This window comes from Terrapene carolina, unplaced genomic scaffold, assembly GCF_002925995.2.
Source record: "Terrapene carolina triunguis isolate 2854851 unplaced genomic scaffold, T_m_triunguis-2.0 Scaffold192, whole genome shotgun sequence".
Classification (NCBI taxonomy): domain Eukaryota; kingdom Metazoa; phylum Chordata; order Testudines; family Emydidae; genus Terrapene; species Terrapene triunguis.
This window is the reverse complement of record NW_020664543.1, coordinates 8,932,565-8,958,216: the sequence shown is the minus strand read 5'-3', so window position 1 is coordinate 8,958,216 and position 25,652 is coordinate 8,932,565. Positions and strand designations below refer to the sequence as shown.

Below are 25,652 nucleotides of genomic sequence, written 5' to 3'. Positions count from 1 at the left end.
GATATGCCCCCTTCAACATATCCACAGATAAGTTTCTGCACAGCTGTCGGGGGACTAGCTCCACTGACCTTAGCTGGAGTGCCAGTTCTCTATTGTTTGGTCCAATCCATATTCACTGCTGAGGGGTAGTGTGGGATGGTTGCCATTTGCCTATTTCCAGACCCTGGATTGAACGTGAGCTCTTTGGGTGTGATAGCGCAATTCATCACTTGTTGGGGGAAGTTTGCCTCTGGTGATAGACATGTGGAGAGCAACAGAGGGTCCTGTGGCACCTTTAAGACTAACAGAAGTATTGGAGCATAAGCTTTCGTGGGTGAATGCCCACTTCATCAGGAGTCTGATGAAGTGGGCATTCACCCACGAAAGCTTATGCTCCAATACTTCTGTTAGTCTTAAAGGTGCCACAGGACCGTCTGTTGCTTTTTACAGATTCAGACTAACACGGCTACCCCTCTGATGTGGAGAACAGTATCACCTGTGACTTGTCAGAGCTCTCGTCAGGTACATTGTACGTGTTGCAAGTGAACTTCTCTGATGAAATCATTTTCGTTCTGTAGATCATCCTTTCCCAAGTTAAAGTCCATGTTTCTCCATCAATATTGTCCAAACAGTTTTCTTGCTGTGCCCAGCAGTGTGGGAAACAGTATATTCAATCTGCGTGTGCATGGAAGAAGAGTGTTGTTTGTGTCTGCTTGAGGAAAGACAGGCAGAAGCTTCTCTCAAATAGTATGGACAGTCAATAAGCAACTATTACAGTATCACATGATGAGACATCTAAAAATACAGGCAATACTGTTTTCCTGCAAGGCATGATTCTTATATTGAATACTGATTAAATGGTTTGGATAAACTCAAGTAGCACTTAACTATTTAGCAAGCAATTTTTTAAGTTTGTTTCTTTCAGACATGGATTATGCATTTGCAACTTGGAGCTCTTGATAGGAATTGGAATGTGGCTAGTAAAATAATAGTGCTCTGAAAAGCAAAATATAACATCTTGGTAGGAAGTGAGTACATGGGATTGTATTTTGACATTACAGAATACTTAGGGCTTGTCTACATGGGGCATTATTGTGGTTTGGCTACTACACCTCTACCCCGATATAACGCGACCCGATATAACATGAATTTGGATATAACGCGGTAAAGCAGCGCTCCGGGGGCGGGCTGCATGCTCCGGCGGATCAAAGCAAGTTTGATATAACGCGGTTTCACCTATAACACGGTAAGATTTTTTTGGCTCCTGAGGACAGCGTTATATCGGAGTAGAGGTGTACTTGTAAAGTGTAGTAAGTCAGAGAGTGTGGGACTATGCAGCAAGCTAGTTTGCTGTGGATTCATTTTCTGGCTTGCCGTGCAGTAACATTCCATGTTGACAAGCCTTCAGTTGGTTTTGTATACCTTCAGAAGTGTCATAGAAACTTGTGCTGCCATTAAACATTTTCTAGTATATGACTTCAAATTTTACTTCCTAGTCACTTCTCTGCTGCTCCTCCATGCTGTTCAACATGAGTGACAGCGATGAACTTAATAAAATATTTTTCTGTAGAAATCTTAGACAGCAGCCGAGCTTGCGCGGCTGACTTTAGAATAATCGTGTTTGAGATGAAATGCTTATAGAGATTATCTAATGCACATGCTTTGGCATTGTCCTTACTTACATTGTCAATGTCTGGACAGAAGTGAAAAAGCACAGTATCATGCTTGAATTGTCTATTCCAGTGGAGACAAAGGTGTTTTGTGGAGTTTTTTGAGAACTTCATTCATTAAACCAACAGTGTCTTTGAAAGATGGCTTCTGAAAATGGCACTGGTAGTGAGTGGGACAAATTCTTCAGTCTTAGGAGTCCTGATCTGATGTCCTGACTGGAACATCTAATATTAGAACATGGATAATTTGGGCATTTTTTGATGACCTTTGGTCAATAGGTTTTTCGTTTACAGGAAGATTCTAATCATTGCATTAATTTTGTATTTAACGCTTATTTTCTCATATCACATGTGGTTTTGTGTTCTCTAGGATTTTTTGTCATATATTTTTAGTAGGTGTCCCATTTTCATCATAGTTTTTGTTTTAGCTGAGATGCAGGCTGTGTTGTCAAATATACTTCTATGGGGGAGTTGCATTAGTTTCATGCAAATGAACTACTTTGAGAGATTTGTATGTGCAAGTTTCATTGAAATATATTCACTTGTGTTTAAAATGTCAAATATATTTCAGCAGACAGTGAATAAAATGTTACTTTGTGTGTACAGGCGCTTGCAGCTTCTGGATGGGGAATATGAAGTAGCAATGCAGGAAATGGAAGAGTGTCCAATTAGCAAGAAAAGAGCAACATGGGAAACTATACTCGATGGGAAGGTATGGACCATTGTCCCATTATTCTACAGAATGCTTAAGAGTTAAGCTGCTGAGATCACTGCTGGTCACGCTGACCAATATTGTTTTATTGTTCACTTGTATTCCTCTGTCTGTATCATTTATTGTCTCTAGGCTTGTACTTAAATTGTAAGCTTCTTGGGGCAGGAATCGTTTTTGTTTGTACAGCTCCAAGTACAGTGGGGTCCTGGTCTATGACTAAGGCTCTTAAGCACTGCCACAATACAAATATTCAATAATACTCTAACTACAGTAAAATTAAGGTCACTACACAAACTAAACTTGTATTGAAATTCTCCATTTCTTCTTTGAGTGCTTGCTCGTGTCGATTCCAAGTAGGTGTGTGCGTGGGTTTTTCCCCTAGCGGTACCTGTCAGGTCGGCCTGGGCGCCCCCTTGAGTTGTGTCTTTATGGCGCCACATATAGGTCCCTGCCAACCCACCATCTTCTCAGTTCCTTCTTACCGCCAGTGTTGGTCGTTGGAGCTAAGGGTCTTTCTTGCTTCGGCAAGCATTTTCCCCTAGTGATTTTTGTATCTTCAATCTTTAAATAGTTAGTTTTAGTTGTAGTTAGTTTGTATTTAGGGGTTCTCCCCCACCCTAGTTTGTTCCCCTCTTGGGGCTCAGGATATGCCTTGATCCCAAGGATATAAACTGTGTGGGACCTGCCACAAGCCCATGCCAAAGGGCAATCCCCACAACTCCGGTCTAAAGTGCCTGGGAGAAGCACATCAAACAGATGGTTGCAGGATCTGCAAAGGGTTTCGCCCTAGAACTAAAAAGGAAAGGGATTCCAGGCTCAAGCAACTCCTCATGGAGGCAGCTCTCCATCCTCAGCCAGCTCTGGGCTAGCAGGACACAGCACCTCCGTGTGACGCACGCTAGCCTCCATTAGAGAAGCTACAGCACCGAGGAAGAACTTTTGGTGCACAAACCCTTGGCACAGTCAGTACCCGGCACCAAAGGCTGCTGTGGCAATACGGCACCACTCACATACAGAAGAGGCATAAGAAGAACAAAAGAGGGCACTCGCCCACAATGAGAGCAGCCAGGACTGACTGCGCTAGCGGTGTGCGACCCATGCTGGGGCACCCGGCACCTGTCTCGCAGGAAACGGCACCGTCAACTTCAGGCTTGCAGAGGGGTTTGTCCAGTTTGGCGCCGGTGGACTCTCCTGCTAGAGGGTGCCAAGTGGAGGAGTTAGAGCTCCCTTCCATTCTGGACAATTCGAGGTGGCTAGGGACCAGATGGCCATGATGGTACCGCAGTCCCCCACCAGACGAGATAGACCTCAGGCACTGCAAGGTGCGGTGCTGTCCAGAGGCAAGCCTGCAGTGATGCGGCACCATCCTGCTCAGTACCGGCATGGTCTCTGTGTTTGGAGTCTCAGTCATTGGACTCAGAGGCAGAGTTCTATTACTTAAGGCGCAGCCAGCACCGGTCGGAATGTGTGCCGCTATAGACAGGAGGCAGGCCAAGTTCCCCCTATGGCGCTGTGGCTGGTGCAGTGGCAGGGGCCCGTGCAATAGCCATTCTGGACCCCGTGGCCATACCATCAGGCCCAGGGTACCTATTCCAGGGGCTCACAGTAAGTTTCCGAAGGGCATGTCCCTCCACCACCCCAGGACTTGTATCCCATCATGAGGCACCGAGATGGCGTCGGATCCCAGCGCAGAGCCCTGTCCAGATACTGCCCCCGTAGCCGCCCCCAGCACCAAACAGCAAGGCATCAAGCGGGAAGATAGCAGGGAGCCAGAGGGTCAGGAGGGCCCAGTACTGCCTAGGACGTCGTCGTCATCTTTTCCCAATGAGGCAGTGGCGGGGTCATCTTCTTTTGTGCTGCCTCCCATTGTCAATAAAGCCCACCAGGAGCTGCTGCACAGGGTGGCTCAAAACCTAGGGCTACAGGCTGAGGAGGTGGTTGAGTCAGTGGACCCCCTGGTGGACATCCTAGCTCCCGAGGGGCCCTTTAGGGTAGCATTACCCCTCATAAAAACTATCCAGACCACCATGAAGACCTTGTGGTAGACTCCTGCCTCTATACCCCCTACAGCTAAGGGGGTAGAAAGGTAATATTTCGTTCCTTCAAAAGGGTACAAATACCTGTTTACTCATCCACAGCCGGGGTTGCTAGTGTAGCTGCTGTGAATGAAAGAGAAAGATGGGCAGCAGGGCCTAATCCCAAAATCCATGGACTCAAAAAAGCTGGACCTTTTCAGCAGGAGGGTGTACTCCACCGGGGGGTGGGGGGGGCTCCACCTTTGAATTGCTAACCAGCAAGCAGTCTTGAGCTGATACAGCTTCAATTCGTGGAATGCCATGACGAAGTTTAAGGAACCGATCCATGCAGACTCTAGACCAGAATTTGCATCTGTGGTGGAGGAGGGCCAGGCAGTGGCATGGACCTCTTTACAGGCCTCCCTGGACACAGCAGACATGCCCACATTGACCATATCCTCCGCCATTGCCATGAGGAGAAGTTCCTGGCTTCAAGTCTCGGGTCTCCTCCCAGAGGTCCAGCAGACAATACAAGACCTGCCCTTTGATGGGTTGGGGTTATTTTCAGAGTAGGCGGACTCCAGACTCCATAGCCTAAAGGATTCAAGGGCAACATTGAAGTCCTTGGGCCTGCGCACTCCTGCTACCCAGAGGAAGCATTTTAAGCCCCAACCTCCTCCGTGTTTCTACCCTCCCCAGCCTAGGTGGGACTTCTCCAGGAAGCGGGGCATGAATAACAGATGCAAGCCTTCCCATCTGCTGCCCAATTAGGGCCAGGGCTCAGTGAAGCAGTCCTCTGGCTTCAAGCACGCCTTTTGAGTCACCGGATCCTTCCCCCTGTTGTCTGAACTGTCTGTCCCACTTGTATTGTGCATGGGCCCAGATACCCTTAGACTGCTGGGTTCTCCACATGGTAGACATGGGATATTCTCTCCAATATTGCTCTTCCCTCCCATCCCTCTTCCTGGTCCCAACTTCTTACGCCGGAGGTGCAAACACTCCTAGCTGCAGGAGCTTTAGAGGAGGTCCCTCAGGAGCTATGAGGCAAGGGTTTTTACTCCCGATATTTCCTAATCCCCAAAGCCAAAGGGGGTCTCAGACCCATTCTCGACCTCTGAGGCCTCAACAGATTCATGAAGAAACTGAAGTTCCGCATGGTCTTTTTGGCTGCCATCATCCCATCCCTGGATCCAGGGGACTGGTACACAACCCTTGACTTGAAGGACGTATACTTCCACATATTGATAGTCCCGTCCCGCAAACTTTCTCAGGTTCATAGTGAATCACAGCCATTACCAGTTTACAGTCCTTCCCTTCAGCTTGTCTGCGGCCCCTCGAGTGTTCGCCAAGTGCATGACAGTCGTGGCCGCCTTCCTAAGGAGACAGTAGGTGCAGGTGTTCCCGTATCTTGACAACTGGCTTGTCAAGGGCTGCGCTAGGGCTCAGGTTGAGGCACATGTACATTTAAAACGATTGAGCTTCGACAGTCTGGGGCTATTGCTGAATGTGCCCAAGTCCACCCTATCCCCAACCCAGAGGATAGAGCTTATAGGAGTTGTGCTAGACTCCACCCAAGCCAGGCCATTCCTGCCAGAGTCGTGCTTCCAGACCATGTGCTCTATTATAGAGGACTTTCAACGTTTCCCCATCACCACCATGACAGAGCTGCTTGAAGCTGTTTGGTCACATGGCTGCTTGCACATACGTAGTCTGGCACGCAAGACTGTGGCTCAGAGCCCTTCAGGCCTGGCTGGCTTCGGTATACCGCCCAGACAGTCAGTTTGGACAGGGTAGTCTTGCTTCCTCCTTGAGTTGTCGAATCTCACTGGTGGTGGCTCAACCCTCAGGCAATTTGCACAGGAGTGCCCTTCTCTAGACCGCAACCAGCGATGTCACTAGTCAGACATTTCAGCGTAGGGTGGGATGCGCATCTAGGTGAGCTCAGGACGCAAGGCCTCTGGTCTCAAACAGAACTTTTGCTCCATATCCATGTCAGAGAGTTGAGGGCGGTTCGCTTAGCCTGTCAAACCTTCCAATCCCACCTGGAGGGCAGATGTGTCATGGTCATAATGGACAATACAACAGCGATGTTTCATAGAAACAGACAGGGTGGAGCATGCTTCTCTCCCCTATGCCAGGAAGCCCTCAAGCTGTGGGACTTTTGCATAGCTCACTTAATATACCTAGAGGCATCTTACTTTCTGGGATCCCAGAATGAGCTGGCGGGGACCATCTTAGCAGATCCTTCCATGCCCATGAGTGGTTGAGTTTCCTGCACATTGTGAACAGTATCTTCCAATTGTGGGGAGTTCCCCAGGTGGACCTGTTTGCGACGGAAGTGTCAACAGTTTTGCTCCTTCCTGAATCACAGCCCGGGCTTGACTGAGGATGCATTTCTCCTCCTCTGGAAGGACCGTTTGTTTTGTGCTTTCCCACTTGTTCACAAGGTCTTGCCCATGATCAGAAGAGACAGTGTGTCAGTCATTCTGATAGTGCCAGCCTAGCCCCGCCCACACTGGCACACATTGTGAGAACTGTCAGTAGCTGCTTCGATCGCCCTGCAGTTGGTGCTGGATCTCATCACCCGAGACCACAGTCGCCTCCAGCACCCCAACCTTGAGTCTCTCCACCTCATAGCATGGAAGCTTCATGGCTAAACGCCATGGAGTTGGCGTGCTCTGAACCTGTCAGGGAGGTCCTCCTCAGCAGCCAAAAGCCGTATGCTAGAGCCACTTACTTAGCTAAGTGGATGAGATTTTCCATTTGGGTGATGCAAAGGGGAACGTCTCCGACTCAAGCATCAATACCTTCCATCTTAAACTGTCTGTTGCACTTGAAGCAGTCAGGTCTGGCGGTGTCATCCTTAGAGGTTCACCTAGCAGCCATCTTGGCGTTTCACTCAGGGGTGGACGGTCAATCAGTCTTCGCTAGTCCAATGGTAGGTTGTTTTCTCAAGGGCCTGGAGAGGTTATACCCTCCAGTCCATCAGCCAGTACTAGCATGGGATCTTAACCTGGTGTTCTCCAGTTTAATGGGACCTCCCTTCGAGCTCACTCTTCTACCTCTCATGGAGAGTAGCATTGGGTGTCTGAGATCAAAGCCTTGACATCTGAACCTCCATACACAGTCTTCTACAAAGACAAGGTCCAGTTGTGGCCCCATCCAGCCTTTCTGCCAAAGGTGGTATCTCAGTTTCACATAAGTTAGGACATTTTCCTTCTGGTGTTTCACCCTAAGCCATACACCAACAGCGGAGAACAAAGACTCCATTCCCTGGATGTGAGGCGGGCTTTGGTCTTCTATATTGAAAGGACAAAACTGTTCCGGGAGTCTAACCAGCTATTTGTTGCCAAAGCGAATAGGACGAAGGGCCTCCCTGTATCATCCCAAAGAATTTTGTCGTGGAACATTCGGGCGTGTTACGACCTGGCGAAAGTGCCAGCCCTGACGCTAACAGCACATTCTACATGGGCGCAGGCCTCCTCGGCCACTTTCCTGGCACAAGTCCCTGTACAGGAGATTGACAGGGCAGCGACCTGGTCCTCAATCCTCTCGTTTACTTTGCATTATGCCAACATGCCAGGAGTGATGCAGCTTTCGGCAGAGCGGTGCTTCAATTATCGAATCTGTGAGCTCCGACTCCTCCTCAGACGGTCTGCTTGGGAGTCACCTACTTGGAATCGACATGAGCAAGCTCTCGAAGAAAAAACGGTTACCTACCTTCTTGTAACTGTTGTTCTTTGAGATGTGTTGCTCATATCCATTCTAAGACCCACCCGCCTTCCCCTCTGTCAGAGACTCTGGCAAGAAGGAACTGAGGAGCCGGCGGGTCAGCAGGGACCTATATGCAGCGCCATGAAGGTGCAACTCCAGGGGGTGCCCAGCCTGACCCAAAAGGTACTGCTAGGAGGAAAACCTTATGATGACTGTGCTTGCGGCATGCATGTGCCTACTTGGAATCGACATGAGCAACACATCTTGAAGAACAGTTACGAGAAGGTAGGTAACTGTTTTTATGGAACTTGGTGTTTCATTTAAGTGCCACGTTAATTTGAAAATCAGTTATATATTACATTTGACTCGGGCAAACCTACAAGAATACGGTCCAGAAAGAAAATAGTAAACAATACATTTAAAAAAAAAAAAAAAGACAGAACTTCTAGAAAAACAAGCTGGAGCATAAAAACACAATCATAAGAAGATTAGTGATCATGGACTTTTGGGCCCTCACTCATATTGGTGAGCCATTATTCACACCAGTAGGCCCATTGAGGTGAGAACTTTTCAAGTAACTGCACACCAGTGTGTGAGGAGACAGGGAGGGAGAGTCACAATTTGTCCCTTAGTGTTAAGCATTTAAAAAAGTTTAAATTTAAAAATGCTATCTTGAGAGTACAAGAGTCTAAATTTAGAAAATGATTACAATTATGATCAAAAGCCACTTGTACATTTTCATTTGTTGGGGGGGAAGTGTCACTTCACCCATAAAAGCTTTTTTATGCAAAGTAATTTCAGTGTTTTCCCAAGTAAAAACATGGGTTGTTGTTTTCCCCCAGAGGTTACCTCCATTTGAAACATTTTCTCAGGGACCTACACTTCAGTTTACCCTTCGTTGGACAGGAGATACAAATGATAAATCTACAGCTCCTATAGCCAAACCTCTTGCAACACGAAATTCAGAAAGTCTCCCTCAAGAAAACAAGCCTACTTCTGTTAAACCTGCTCAGACTATAGGTAAGCGAACACCCAGTTTCTTATGTTTTGGGGACACTGATTTTTTTGGGGTCTTAACAGTCTCTTTGAGCTCTTCTACACTGAAATGCTCACTTTAAGAATTCCTTATTGCTGCATTACTAAATTAAAAAACAAACCTGTGGGGTGCCTTGTTACACCAGTGGAGCTATAAAAGATTATGTAAAACCACTGCAGCTGAAACAAGTGGTGTATGTACTGGTTTTCCTAATTCATTTTTTGTAGGATTATTGTATTTTAATTGCTTTACTGAAGATTTTTTTAATGGAACTTTAAGGTAAGCAGAACATGGAATAGCTGTCCTCAAGTTTATTTTAAGACTAGCAGGTGAGATCAGTTTAAATATTCATAAGCAGATAGATAAATGCTTATCTTACATATTGATATGATATAAGTCTTTGGAAAGGTAGTGGTAGAATCTAAGGGTACATCTACACTACCCACCGGATCGGCAGGTAGCGATTGATCTATCGGGGATCGATTTATCACGTATAGTGTAGATGCGATAAATCGATCCCCGATCGCTCTCCCGTCGACTGCTGAACTCCAGCTCTGCGAGAGGCGGAAGCAAAGTCGACGGGGGAGCCGCGGCCGTCGATCCCATGACGCAAAGACGCGAAGTAAGTAATTCTAAGTCGATCTAACACCGTCGACTTAAGCTGAAGTTGCGTATCTTAGAACATTCTTCCCCCCCCCCCCTTCCACACACCGCCCCCATAGACCAGGCCTAAGTATACTTTTTCTAGGATTTTCTGCTTTCCTAGATTGCCTTAATCTTTCTAATTTATTAACTGAAATTTCATCCAACTCATGCACTGTGGTGAAAATGATCCAATTAGTCCAGAATTTGGCATTCATATGACAATTGTGTAACACTTAACATCCAGTTGTTTCTAACATAGTGGAAACAACAAGGAGTCTGGTGGCACCTTAAAGACTAACAGATTTATTTGGGCATAAGCTTACTCACGAAAGCTTATGCCCAAATAAATCTGTTAGTCTTTAAGGTGCCACCAGACTCCTTGTTGTTTTTGTAGATACAGACTAACACGGCTACCCCCTGATACTTAACATAGTGGAAAAACACTGTCTGAAATAGTTGGTGCTTTAAGTCAGAATACATTTTGATAAAAGTTTAAGGGACGGATGTTTCATTTGGCATTCATCAGAATATAGAGATTTTGTAATCTCTAGAGCTAATTTTTACATTGTCTGGGAATGATATTGAACTGGTAATGATCCCCTTGACGTGTAATTGATATAGTGTATTGTAAACCTCAACTATATTTACTGTTCAAGTAAGATGAGTTTCTTAGACACTTGTCAGGGTTTTCAATTTTTTGCCCTTTTTTGCTCGATACTTTGCATGTGACTAGCTGATGGAAATTACTTACTCTTGGAATATCATGCTTGTACTTTCCATCTACATGAAAGAGGAGTTCTGAAAATTGTAATAACTCAGCCTTCAGAGGAGCTGCAGTAGCTCCAATTTCTACTCATAATGCTCAGCGGTAAAACTGTGTACTGATGTCCTGTTGGTAAATTAGAACAAAGCTGACTTAGTCATTTGTAATTGTCTGAGGTAAATTAGTATTCATAGAATATAGGTGAAGCTTTAATACTCAGATTTTTGTGTTTTTTATTATTGAACTGCTCTTTTGACCATCTTTCTCCTCAGCAACCTGTTAGTGGAAGAGTTAGTAATTCTAAGGATCAGAGCTCTAGCTATTAAAAATCTTCCAAACTTTGTTCTGTCTTTCCATTTTGGTTAAATGAATTTTCTCTTGACACTTTCTCTTTTTTTCCCCCCTCAGCAACCTGTTAGCGTTTACTGTAAGGTCTTCCCGTAACGGATTGGGAGTCTAGATTCAAACTGTAACAATGTCAGTGTTTAAAATGTTTTCTTCATCACTGCATTAAATGTCATTAAAGTCAAGCAATATTGGCTAGAGTGCTCTTTTCAAATTCATTTAATGTTAGTTCAGAATGCTTCAGTTAAGAAAATGACTTGTTGAAATGTTCTCTGTTTCATTCCCATTTTAATTTATAATAGAATTGAAGACTTTAATGGATTACTGTAGTTAAAAAAAATTTAAATGGTAGTATTAATTTTATATTTTTGCATTTACTTAATCTTAATCTCTTGTACTCAATGCAATATTAGTGGAACAATTGGGTTTTTATATATAGATGTTGGTGCTATTGTGCAAGTAGAAATTTAAATCACTTTTGTCAATATTATCTGGCCCACTACTTCTTCAGAGACCTGTTTTATCATAACCTATTGATATTAACTGCATACCTAAGATAGACATTTTTTCATTCATCTGGCATAGTTAAATTGGTTTAATTTATATGAACTAGTATTTTGATGCACCTTAGAGACTAACAAATTTATTTGAGCATAAGCTTTCGTGGGCTACAACTCACTTCTTCAGATGCATAGAATGGAACATATAGTAAGGAGATATAGATATATATACAGAACATGAAAAGGTGGAAGTAGCCATACCAACTTTAAGAGGCTAATTAATTAAGATGAGCTGCTATCAGCAGGAGGAAAAAAAACTTTTTTGTAGTGATGATCAAGATGACCCATTTCAGACAGTTGACAAGAGGTGTGAGGATACTTAACATGGGGAAATAGATTCAATCTGTGTAGTGACTCAGCCATTCCCAGTCTCTATTCAAGCCTAAGTTAATAGTATCTAGTTTGCATGTTAATTCAAGTTCAGCAGTTTCTCGTTGGAGTCTCCTTACTATATGTTCCATTCTATGCATCCGAAGAAGTGGGCTGTAGCCCACGAAAGCTTATGCTCCAGATAAATTTGTTAGTCTCTAAGGTGCCACAAGTACTCCTGTTCTTTTTGCAGATACAGACTAACACGGCTGCTACTTTGAAACCTAGTATTTTGATGAGCACTATTGAAATGCCTGTACATAAAAATAAAATGGCAAAATTATACACAAGCCTAAAGAAATGTCTTCAGTACCTATTTAAAAGCTGTCACCTAAATTTGTAAGGGGGTCATTTTTGAAAGTGTATTTTTATTGCATATAAAATTATACCTAGACTTGATTTGCATTGAGAATTACAGTGGCTATATTAGAAACCCCTTGTAAAAGGGATTAATATAGGCATCTGTCATAGCTATAGTGTTGGAGGTAAGGTATGAAAATGACATTAGCTCTCTTTTCAAAAAAGACACTTCTCAGTTAAAGGTCCTAAAACTTCAAAATAGAAAATTTTACCTTTTACTCCTATAATAAGCCTTGCTTATAAGCATCATCGTTGAAATCTTGCAAATCTATTCAGATTTTCAAGATATAGTATTATTTATAAAACCTTAACTGGCTTGGAAACTTCCAGTGTCCCTCATATAGGTTTTAGCTGGAATGCAGTTCTGTCCACCAGGATTTAATTCCTAGAGGTTGCAGGAGGCAGTTATTCTCTTCAGAATCTCCTCTGTTCTGGAGTTTCTTCTTCTTGTTCGCTTAAGTCTGATGCCTTTAGGATGGTAATGCAAGATGCATTAATTTAATCTCTTGTTTGCTGATTTTGGTCCATTGGAATAGTAACTGTCTGTGGCTGGAGGTAATAACAGGAGAAGGTCTGTTTTGTGGCCATTTGTTTCCAATAGGTGCATGTTTTTATAATTTGCCCAACTATTGCGTTATACAGTAATAAACTACATGGGTCACAAGTGGCCCCTATCTCTATACAGCTTCTTCCAAGGGATGGGAATTCATTTAACTACTTCAGCTCTTCTGTATAATAATGCAGACACCAGTCAGCAACAGCATCTGTGCCCAGCTGTCCAGAAGTCCATGCCCAACCTTCATAGGATGAACCTTAACTTTCTCAGCCATACTCAGAATGGCAGCTGCACCTTCTAGGAATCTGAGATGCTGTCCAGAATAAAGCACTGAAATGATGCTGTCCTCAGTAAGGCCTTCCTAGTGCCAGATCCTTTTGATTAATCCTTCACCCAAACTAGGGATTAGAGATGGGATAGGAGCTACTTCGTGACTGGAAATAGGGACTGCTAATTCAGCCCAGATAAACTTGGATAAGTCCCAGTAGAGGAAGCCCTCAGGAGGAAGTTGTATTCCCCCTCAACTGGCAAAGTTCCACTTCTTTCTCACTGCTTCTCCATGCCAGGTCTCCTGGTGGTCCACTGTTTCTCTGGGCTTGGCTAACGGTGGAATTGTTGAGCAGAATAGCAGTTGACTGCAGAAATGAACAGAGAGGGACAAGAAACGGGTTGTTGGCCAGAAAACCTGCATTGCTAATTTGTCTTGCATCAGAGCAGCTTATCAAGCAGAAGATCATATTCTCCCAGTTAAGAGATCCCACCAGGCAAGGTGCTCCAAAGCAATCTGCAATCAATAGACGATCTTGAAGCTATATTTATCAACTAAAACAAAACTTTCAAGATTCTGCAATAGATTCATCTCAGCACTTTGGACCATTGACAAGTTGTTTTTTATAGTGGAAAGAAGTTTCTAATACCTACATCTTATTTCCTGAGTGTTGAGAAGTGAAGATGGACAGAAAATACCTGATTATAACATCTGCAGATTGGGATGGGCTGTAGTGGAACCCAGACATCAAAGGATACGATCTGATGCAGCTTTCTGAAGGATAAATACGCTCTGAATGTTGTCAGCTGTGTTCCTGGGAGACTTGTGAAAGGATCTCTCTCAGACAGTAAAGCTTTTCAGAACATTGGGTTGACCCTGTGCTAAATCCTGAAAACCAGTAAGAAAGCTTACTACCCATGGAATGTTAGTTCTTTGTAGGTGGTACAAAGAACAAGGGGTTTAGGTCCTCTTCTTGCTTTTATGTTGGAATTCTAGTAAGGGTATGCACATTTTCACCTGTTCCTAAAATCTTAAGTGTGGAATGTCTGCATTTTGTAAACAGCTTGAAAATCAAGATTCTATATTTAGTGACTAGAGACTAATTTTGACCCATTTTGTTGACCATTCAGAGGCAAGTAGGTTTTATAATTGGTCTCGCTTCTTAGTGGGTAGACTCTTTTTAAGGATCAAGTTGTATACTTAGGTCTCTTGTCTCTGACCTCCATTTGAGTCTACGTATTGCATGTAATTTTTCTGGCTTACTATTGGTAACTTGCCTAGTGGGCATCACGTTACTATGCTGAATGAAAGGAATGATCATAGTGGGCTGAAAGGGAAGCTGTTGGTACAGACTGTGTGCCAAGCACCTATTTGATGATTGAATCGTACTGTCAACTAAGGAATTGTTATATGCATATGTGACGCCAAAACTTGACCCTAATATTAACCAAAAAAGTTTGATTTCAGGCAAAAATGCTAAATTATATACTTGTTTTTTACATTATAGCTGCATTTGATACTGTGTGTTCTCTTGTCTGACTTAAGAAATCTTTGAAATTTGAATTTAGGCAATGTGTTCTGAGTGCAGTCATCTGAAGCTATATTTTTCAGTGTTTCCCACCCAGGTCTGTTTTGACTATTACTAAAGAAATGTCTTAACTTAAATGGAGAAGCCCAGACCAGAAAAGAGAACATTGTTCTTAACTTGAAATGTTCAGGTAATCTGAAGGGTTCCCCCAATCTGGAGAGCCACTTGGTATTTAAATGATATTTGTAACTATAGATTTGAGAAGGAAGCTGAACGCTAAGACTCGTTGTTTGGTGAGCTACCCAACTCAGAGTACAATGAAGTAGCTCATTCCCTCCAGAATGAGGGAACCCTTTACAGAGCTGCTCTATTCAGGTAAGAAACAATGTCCTTTTCCCATCACACTAAACAGATGTGCATGTCTTTATACATATGTTCTTTTTGTAGCTGTGAAAGAATCCTTGCCAACAGACCTACAAACAAGAAAAGAGAGAGATGTTTTAAATGAACCTCGACAAAAGTTACGAATATTTTACCAGGTATTGGAAGTTTAACACCATTAAGAATGGAGGAGTACATAAGTATTATAGAATTTAAATGTTCAGGCCTGATCTTTATGCAGATTTTCCCATCTGTGTGAAAGAGGAGGCATTTTTAGCTATATCTGCAGCACTGTCCCAGTTGCCACTTCAGCAGAATAGCACTTCCCCTAGATCATTCCCATAGGGAATATGTGTGTGCGCGCTAAAGTGATGGGTTTTTAACTGGGTTTTGAGGGTGGAGGACTAATAAATGAAATATTTCAGATAATGCTAATACCAACCTTTTTTTTTTTTTTTTTTGCATCAGTTCCTGTATAACAACAATACAAGACAGCAGACTGAAGCCAGAGATGACTTGCATTGCCCCTGGTGCACGTTGAACTGCCGCAAACTTTATAGTTTACTCAAACATCTTAAGCTTTGTCACAGCAGATTTATTTTTAATTATGTTGTAAGTAATCTCAACAGTTATCAGTATGAAACAGTCTGTCATAGATATTGTATAGCGCAGTGACATCATTGCCATTCTGTTGTAAGTCACATAGTCAGGGTCAGCTCCCTGTTTAAGTATGTGAGGCCAAAATTGGGCCCCAAGAGATTTCCCTCTCTCCCCCCTCCCCCCCCCCTCCCCCCTATTGACTTAATCTTTAACAGTACAGGAGAATCACTTCAGTTTAGAATATTTTTCTTCACTGTAGTTGTCTTTTGATACTGTGTATTCGTTTATATGATGTAGTCAGTAATTTAACTTAGATTTAAAATCAGGAATTTCCTGAGATTTTAGGAAGCAGTTAACGATTCCAAGTCCTGTTAATTTTAGTTTAGTAAGGGACTGTATCCAAAAGATTACTTAAGAAATGTTTCCTTTCCAATGCATTGTTTCAGTGTTTTCAAATCACTAAATTTATTTCTGATTTCCTTCATTTTAAACTCTAAGATTCCTATTTCCTCTTTTTGTCTATATCATGTCCATATTGTAGCTTCAGCACTTGGAGATCTGGTTAGAATATAGAGCAAGGACTGGCAGGTTTCCTAAAGGATTCATAAAACTTTTGAGGCACTCTTCTGAATCACTTCTGTATTTGTGAGCTTCTGAATATTAATTTTTAAACTGGTTACTTTTATTGAGTTTTTCAAACCAAACTGATGGCTTTGTATTAAAATCCTTGGATGAAAAGGGTGAGAGTGAAGCATCCAGGATGAAGAGGCCTTTGTTTGCATCTAAAGGAAAAATTGTTACTTAAGTTGTCTCACTATCTCTGGGGAAGGAAGAGAAAACTAGAACCATGTGAGACTTGATACTGTGGATGCAATGATTTTGTAAGGCATTTTGAGTTTGAACAGTCACTGTTCTAAAACTCCTTGAGGGATTGAGAAAAAGAGGATAAATCCTGTTGCAATAGTGACTTTCCTTTATTATGCTAAATGTATTTACTATTGTTTGTTACAGTATCATCCAAAAGGTGCTAGGATAGATGTTTCTATCAATGAGTGTTATGATGGCTCCTATGCAGGAAATCCTCAGGATATTCATCGTCAGCCTGGATTTGCCTTCAGTCGCAATGGACCAGTCAAAAGAACTCCTATCACACACATCCTTGTATGCAGGTAGGGGAATAAAAAGTGAAGTGGTGTTCTATATATATTGCATGGACCAAACTCTGCCTTTATATACCCATTGGTTTCTGTAAAGTTGCACATGGTTTGAGGGTAGAATTTGTTCCTCTGTTTGAAAACCAGGAAAGGAAATTCAAAGTGAACGAGTAGTTGTATTTTGAAAAGTGACCTTGTAAAGTGGTATTGAGGGCTATCATCACCAGTGATTCCATATAAAACTAGTTCACTTTTTAAGTAAAAAGATGCTTTCATAGCTGCCAGCCATACCCAGCTCATCCTGTGTTCTGAAAGATAAGGTATGTTCTTTTTCTTGTGCTTCACCAGTAATGATGATTTTTAATTTGGAGCATAGTTACAAATCTCTGAGACAGAAAAGAATCCAGCTGAGTCTTCTATATGTACTGGCTCTGTAATGCTAACAGGAGTAAAAAGTAGTAAAAGGGTATTGTTACTGAAGCAAGCAGATATGACCAACCTTGCTCTTCATGTATGTTCAGTCAAGTAAGAATATGGTATTTTCATATTCTGTTTAATCTGACTGTAACGGCGCTCTTAAATTATATTATTCAGATACTTGCACAATAACTTATTCTGAGGTCTAATATGGTTTTTATGCTTAATCTTTTGTATTAGATTTGGAAACTACAATATACACAACCCAATAAAATGACAAGTATTAGTAATTAGTACCACTGGTGACTAGTGTTTGCATAGCTGAAGTCTGATAGAACTGAAAACTAACATGTAAAGCATGCTTAGTTATTTTTTTTTCTTTCATTAGGCCAAAGCGTACAAAAGCAAGTATGTCAGAATTTCTTGAATCAGAAGATGGAGAAGTGGAACAGCAAAGAACATACAGCAGTGGACACAATCGGTTATATTTCCACAGTGATACCTGTTTACCTCTCCGTCCACAAGAAATGGAAGTAGACAGTGAAGATGAAAAAGATCCTGAATGGCTGAGAGAGAAAACTATTACAGTAAATTATTTATGTACAAAAATGTATTTAGATGAATTTTCCTTGCCTATATTTTATTAAAATTATCCAGCAAACAATTTATCAATTTTGCTAAGCAGAGTTAGTTTTCCATCACTCAGAAATCCAAATAGTGGTGTGTATATATACACACCTGCTCTTATTAGACTAGTCAAATGGAACCTAGCCTTTGGGATTAAAGCCCTGAGTTCATTAGAGTTGCACCACTTACATGAAATGTTTATCCATTTGAACTGCAGGCACTAAAGTGAACGTGAAGTCTGTCCTCAGTTGCAGTTCACATAATCTTACAGGCTCCCTTCATTTTCATATGTTGCTATTATTTAGTGCAGGAATACCCCTTGATAGCAGGAAACATACGGAAATGTGGATTTAGTAATAAAGGACTTGCACATGACGTTTTTACACCATGATCTACCCTGACTGAAGAGTATTTTGATGAATTTACAGGAGCAGTTGTTTCTGTGAAATATAGGTGATTGAAAACCAGGAAAGGAACTTCAAAGTGAACAAGTACTGTATTTGCTAACCTTGGGATTTTAATGTTTGTTTGATATTTTCACTGCAGCAAATTGAAGAATTTTCTGATGTTAACGAAGGAGAGAAAGAAGTGATGAAATTGTGGAATCTACATGTTATGAAGCACGGGTATGATCGTTTCTTGTAACTTTTACTAGAATAGACTTATTTTATACCATTCTTTGCTGCATCGAAGTTGGCTTAAAATACACAATTAATTTGTATGTGTTTAACCTTTTAAATGTAGTGGATCCTCCTTTCCTCTTTACTCGCTATACTCAATCTTGAACAGTACCTTATCAGAGGATATTAAAATCCTGCATTTTGATTGCAGTTTCTGGAAGCTGGGGCATTTGGGATGCTATTTCTAATTATGCCTTTGATCCTGGAGGGATCACAAAGTACTTTAAAACTGAGTGAAATGCTTCACATAGCACTAAATTACAACCAGCTCTGGGGAGAAATGGAGCAACTATTTAACAGTGCACAGACATTTAGAAAGGACGTAAACATATTGTATTCAATGGAAATTGGAAGAGGTAATTTAGGTAGGCAAATTCGTATTGCTTGAATTGGAATTTGCCAGAACGTCTATGCTAACTCTCCCTTCTCTTGCAAAAAGTCCAGTAGAATCTTCAGTAGCCACAGCTGCCTAGGATCTTGGATGAGACGCTACTTTTGCTAAACAGTGTAGCATGTGTAAAGGAATTTTTCTCTACACCTAGTGTATTTATTTTCTAGCCTTAATTTTTCAAAGCCAAGTTGAAAAGGAAAATCAAACATCTGATGTGGTGTAAACATAAATCCAGCAAGTCAAATACCTTCTATAGCTAAGACCACAGCTGTATTGCATCAATGATGACCCAGGAATCATGAAGTATACCTGTGGTTTGATGTAACCGAAATATAAGTGCCACAAATAACTTCTTTTAGAACTATCTCTACATTCTTATTTACTTATACTAAGGATGACGACATATTCTGAAACTGATCCAACAAGTCTCTACCATGATTTAATTGATTTGTTTGTAATTCACTGAACAGATATAGAGCACTTAAAATCCAAAGGGAGATCAGTTTAAAAGAGGAATGTGCTGCAGTGTGTGTGCATTTTCTTACTATTTTAGATTAATCTCTGGAAATTTTGAAAGCTTTTATATCTGGAAGCTCCCAGACTCTGATAGTGACATTACTATTAGTGATGTGAACTACATGTTATATTGCTTTTGATTTCCAAAATGTTTTACTTCCATACTAACAATTTTTTAATTTGACAGGTTTATTGCTGACAATCAAATGAATCATGCCTGTATGCTGTTTGTTGAAAATTACGGACAGAAAATTATTAAGAAGAACTTATGTAGAAATTTTATGCTTCATCTGGTCAGCATGCATGACTTTAACCTCATTAGCATAATGTCAATAGACAAAGCTGTTACTAAGCTTCGAGAAATGCAGCAGAAGTTAGAAAAAGGAGAATCAACTACCCCAACAAATGAGGAGTTTTCTGAAGAACAAAGTGGGACAACAAATGGATATAGTGAAACTAACACGAGAGAGAGAGTTTCAGAAACAGATAGTGTCTCAGGGGTCACAAAACAGAGCAAAAAACAAAAGCTCTGAAGGAAAAGGCAAATGCCATTCAATGGACAAACATTGAAGTGACATTCTAGGGTGCATGAGCTATATAAAGAATTAAACAAAAAATTACACAGGTTCCAAACAGGCACTGTTGGATGGAAATAAATGATTTCAACAAGGATATTGTTACAACAGATTCCTATTCAGTTAATTATGCAAGTACTACATGTATATCAGTTTTGGTGATGTAATGAAAATATTCTAAGAGTTTGAGCATGAAGAGCAATACAAAAATCTTTTTGTAATTTTAGTAATTAGTATCTTATGAACTCTACTGAATTTACATAATTTAAGTATATGTAAAACAGTTTTTTATATTAAGGTTTTTGCATCTGTACCTGGCTGTTTTTCCTACCATGAAGTTGTGAAACATTGGGAAGGGATTGGGATACAATTTGCTTTTTTTAATTTAGAAATGCTCCAGTTAGCTTTTTTGTGAAAATATGCATCATTATTTAAAGTTTAACCTTGATCCTTGTTTTTTGGAATCATTTATCAATTTATGATCATCATAAACCACAAATTGATAATTTTTTTACACTAAAATTGTAAAAGTTTGCAAATTTAACATAGCACTTCTTTGTCTTGTGCCTGTTTGGAAAGACCTTGGCTTTTCACATTACAGACACAGTGAAATACCATCTTGGCTTTTTGAGGTTACTGGCAGTTTGTTTTTTGTGGATAATTCTGATGTATTGATCGCCCAGTGTACCATTTTAAACTTGAACATTTAGCTACTTTCTATTTTTATTACACCTTTACACAGCTACAAAAGAACTATCTGGTGTCTAACTCTTTTTTTAAAGGGTTGCATCGTAGTGTGCCATGCTAAGGCCCAGTCAGTATGTAGTCATTACTCTGATAAATACTCCAGTTGGAGTTATGCATACTGTTTTGCCTGAGTACAGACTGCAGGATCAGGCAATAGATTTAGCTTGGGCTTTTGAGATACCACTCTTCAGGAAAAATGCACTGTAAAATTGGACCAGAAAATGTGTTGCACTTCTTATGCAAGTATTCTGTGATGTATTGTATTCAATACAGATACTAAGATGCTGACTAAAATATATTTGAGCAGTTTTGCACTGCTGTTAACACATTTTATGCATATGTTTACAGATTTTTTCCAATGGAAAGTGGTTTCACTACTGGTACAGTATCAGCACCGAAGGGTTTATTCAAGCAAGCACTGTGGTTGTGACATCACCTCAATTTTTTATTATCCTTAAGATATTGCATTTTTCATATTCTTTATTTATAAAGGAACAATGCTGCTGTAAATACAGGTATTTTTAATTTTTTATTTCATTCCATCACCATAAGATGCATTTCCCTATTTTGTTTAAGGGATATATAAGCTTTCTAATGGTGTCTTCAGAAATTTATAAAATGTAAATACTGATTTTGATGGTCCTTAAGATGTGTTTAACTGTGAGACTATTTAACTAATGGTGTGGATGTGATTTGTCATCCAGTATTAAGTTCTTAGTCACTGATTTTGTGTAAAAATAGGAAAGAGGGAAACTGCAGCTTTCATTACAAACTCTTTGATTTGTCAGTTCTGAGTTATAGCAAACTCTAATTATGCCTCTGGGTAGTACATCAAGCATTTCTCTCTGGCTTTAATTTGCTAAAGCTGTGCACATATGTAAAAAAAATAGATTATTTTAGGGGAGATGTAGTTCTAGAATTATTGCTTATGTCATTTCTTAAGCAGTTATGCTCTTAATGCTTAAAAGAAGGCTAGCATTGTTTGCACAAAAAGTTGGTGATCCCCAAAAAAGTAATGAAATTACTTCTGTCCAGTAAACTTTGTATGTCATGTCAATTTATAATAAAAGCTGAAAAAATCCCTTTGTTTTCTATTTATAATAAAGATGCCTTTTCTATATGTACCCTTAACAAGAAATTTTGAAGAAATCATGTAAGCTGGTTAAAAAGCATTTGAATGGTACAGTAGATGTAAAGAAAGAAGCAAGTTCAGTTGTTTAAATGAACCTTTGTTTTTACATTAAATGTTTATTTGAAATCAGATTTTGTACATAAAGTTCAGTAATATAAAATCTGCCACCATCGTTGTCCAGTCATTTTGTGTGCGTGCAAAAAGGCCACAAATAATACCTTGTCTGAACAACGTAACTTTCTTTTCAGTTTTCAGTTTTGACCAAATCTGGATCATCTACAGTCTCCATCTGTCAGGTTGTTACAGTTCTCCTGTCTATATTAGAGTTTTATATGGTCACCCATTGTTGTAGTATCTGAGTGCCTTCCCCATAAAATCAGTATTGAAATCCCTAATGGACTTCAGGGAGTCTCTGGTTCTTGCTCTTTTGAAGGTTTAAAAAAATCCGCTTGAGATTTTTTTGTTTCATTTACAGGTTTTTATTTCATCCTTTTTTGAGGGTGGGTGTTTGGGGTAGATGGTGTATATGTTGTGAGCTAAGGCCCCTCTAAGTTGTGCGGCTGCCCAGTAGGCTATCAAGTGCTGTGCACTTCAGGTGTCCCTCCCCCCCACTGCTGTGCTGCTCCTGCCCTCTGCCTTGGAGCTGCTCCTGGGAGCCTCCTGCTTGCTGTGCAGGGTGGGGAGCACTGATGTCAGGGTGTCCCCCATCTCCACAGAGCGGGGTTGGGGGGGACGACACATGACGGGTCAGGACAGAGGGAGCTTGCTGGCAGCTGCTGCTGCATCTGGACATGCCGGTCTACTTAAAAGGGCAGCATGATTAAAGGGGCAGTGCCCCTCACGCGCGTGTTCTCTCTCTCTCACTGTGTGTGTGGGTGTCTGACACTCACCTCCCAACACTTGTGGTGGTGGTCTTGATACTTCTTTCAAAGGAAGGTGGACTTTGACACACAGAAATTCAGCAAAGCTGCTTCTTGACTAGTTGGAGTAGGCAAATAACAATAGTAATGGCCAGATGGAGTCAATATGAAAGGAGTTTTCAGAAGAGATGGGGAGATACTGCTCGGAAGGCTTGGTGTTTCACCAGCTGTGTTTTTGTGGGAAGGAAGAGTCATGGCCAATAGTAGGTGAGCAAAAGGCGGGGGTGTAATGAGGCAATGCCTGAAATAGGCTGCATCACGTTCATAGAGTACTTAAATATGCAGTTTAGAAATGGATCTTGAAACTAAGAGGGAGCCAATGGAGTTGTGTGAGGGTGTGTTTATTTTATGAAAGGAGGCACCAGCATAGGCTAAACTGAGTAGGAAGCCACAGAAAGGAGTTGCAGTGAGAGGAAATTAAGGCATAGGTATGTTAGCAATGTACGTGAACAACAATTATGCGGGTTGTGGCAAGGTTTGCAGACCTATATAATGAGCAAGGCAAGTTTCAAGTATGATACCATCTTTGGGCTTGTGGCAAATGAACTAGCTGTGGCTTAAAGGGAGAAATTATGCTTGTCTTGTTCTTCCCAACAGTAGCACTTCTGAGGTTAGAGGGAAGAATCACCAACAGTGTTTATGTACACTTCAGTAGCAGGCCCTGTGAAAATTACCAGAAAAGAACTCCATACAGAAAGGATAATAGTAAAGCTGCACTTGGTCTGAGTAGACATGTTTATGGACAGACCCAGTTATGCTGGTCATCTGATCTACGGACTTACTAGTATAGGGCTCATGTATACCTAGTTTGAACAGATGCTGAGGTTTATTCCGGAGGGAGGGGTGAGGAGAGCAATATAAGCAGTGCTAACAATTAACAGACATGCACAGCGTTCAGGGATCAACTTTTTTATTTTTAAAAAATAATTTCACAAGACAAACATCTGTCATTGAGGTAAGTGGGTATTATGGCTTCAGAGAACATACTTTCAAAGTTTCATAAGCAGTTTTGTATTTACAACAAGCTTTTTGCATGACTCTAGTATTTAGATGTGGAACATGTTTTGAAGCAGTTGCAAGTGTCAAGCCTTCAATCTGCTGAAACCTTTAATTGTTCTGGAGAAGCTACTGCTACAGTAATGTTCTTTAAAAGGATTAACAGTACAGGTGAGTACTTTGGTGTTTGAAGAGTACCTATCTAGTAGTTCATGCGTCTAGCCTTTGTGATCTACAACAAATGTCTTTACAAACAGCTGGAAGCTGACATCTTGGATAATGGCAAAAGATGGGTTTTAATGTAAGTGACTTATCTACTTAAACTTCATGATTTCAGGTAAGACTGATCTGACCTCAGTTATACCCTCCCTAAAAGCTAGAGAGAGTGAGGGTTTGCAGTAGTGCGGGGGCTAGTTTACCATGCTGGACATTTCTCAAATCTTGTACAAATGTACCAGCCCTTACTACAAATTACATTTTTTTAAGCTGGTTTGTAGTATGTACTGTGAACAAGCTGACAGAACTATCTCGGGTAGGAGTATACTGAACTGTGTGAACAAAGCCCTATATAATGTATCTCCATTTTATATTTTGATAGTTACCTATTCTTACCAGCCCTTTCACAAGAAGAGGGAGGCATACATTTGCCTCTTAGAGTGAATACCCTTTTTTTTTTCTTAAAGACCGCAATCACTCTCTTTGCTTGAAGTAGAGTTTTATGGAGGTTAATCATACACACCCAGTACCTAACATCTGGACTCACAGGGAAAGGGATCAGAAATATCCAGTGGATAAGGCATGGGCATATGAAACAGACCTATGTTCTGCTACCAGCTTCAGTGCTAACTTGACTATGGGCAAGTTGTACCCTCTGTTCTGCTGTAAATAGGGATACTACATGAATAGTCTTCAAAAGCACTTTCCTAGGTATAGATGAACTATATTATGTTAAAAAAAAATTTGCATCAGATCAGTGGTCCATCTAATCCAGTACACTAAATGTCCTCTATCAGCTGCTTCAAAGGAAGAAATCCTGCACTTAACCTGTTCCCAGACAAAGTTTCCTCCTAATCCCCAATGAACAGTTTATATGATGAAGTTTGAAGATCCAAAAATCTCAGTGGGTATTATTACCTGTAGCTAATTCTTAACTCTCACCATCTTTTCACAGTAAATCTTAATCTAGTTCTGTGGTGGCTGAGGAGATTTTTGGTATCTGTTTGAAATTTCTACTTTTCACTTACATTTAATATATTTCTTGTGTAACAAGAAGGGGAATAAAAGTTTCTACTGTAGCTTCTCCCCACTTTCAACATGTTCTCTAATGTGAATAATCCCTCCCCTCTGAGTTTTTCCATGCCCCTAATTGTTGCCTGTCTTAAAATCAACTTGCTTCTCCTATATCCTTTAGGGTAAAGACAGGAAAAATTCACATAGTCCAAATGGGGTAACTTTATTTGTGACTAGTATATGGGGCATCTGTAGCTACCACAGCCATGGGTATATTTAAATGAAAGGAATAGGGCAAGATCTTATGATTGTATGATCTATTAAAAAAAAGCTTTACAAAATATCACCACCTGTATTTTAAAAAAAAACTGCCACAATTGCTTTATATACACAATATTTGCCTTTGAGGTAAGCAAAGGTTTTTTATATACTTATTGTATTTTAGGGCTCTAAACACTTTTTTGTTAACATGCTCTTGTAAACCAAGTAACACTAATAGTCTCTGGATGAGAAACAGGACTAGTTTAATACTGTTACCCAGTCATTTATAACTACCCTGCTCAAATTCATAGTAAATTCCTATACTACTACACTTTATTATAATAGAGCAAGAAAATAAGTTACCATTCTTTGCTTTATGGTCTGACTTAAGTTCCATAGTTCATGGTACTAAAGTGTTGGGTCTTAAGCATGGTCCATGTGGTTTATCAAACTTATTCCATAAGACACAAAAACTACTGTTCAGTATTTGAAGGTAAGGCACATT

General features: G+C 40.8%; 1 protein-coding gene across 1 annotated transcript in view; it reads left to right on the top strand.

Annotated features, from left to right (window-relative positions):
• SUZ12 (SUZ12 polycomb repressive complex 2 subunit) overlaps positions 1 to 21,904 on the top strand; it is a 52,629-nt gene extending 30,725 nt beyond the window's left edge. The window contains exons 9-16 of the mRNA XM_024192582.2: positions 2,256 to 2,361; positions 8,933 to 9,110; positions 14,968 to 15,059; positions 15,370 to 15,513; positions 16,513 to 16,670; positions 17,461 to 17,659; positions 18,246 to 18,325; positions 19,474 to 21,904. Coding sequence (XP_024048350.2) covers positions 2,256 to 2,361; positions 8,933 to 9,110; positions 14,968 to 15,059; positions 15,370 to 15,513; positions 16,513 to 16,670; positions 17,461 to 17,659; positions 18,246 to 18,325; positions 19,474 to 19,819 — 1,303 coding nt within the window. The 3' untranslated portion in view covers positions 19,820 to 21,904. The remainder of the gene's footprint in view (positions 1 to 2,255; positions 2,362 to 8,932; positions 9,111 to 14,967; positions 15,060 to 15,369; positions 15,514 to 16,512; positions 16,671 to 17,460; positions 17,660 to 18,245; positions 18,326 to 19,473) is intronic.
• Positions 21,905 to 25,652: the final 3,748 nt, after the last annotated feature.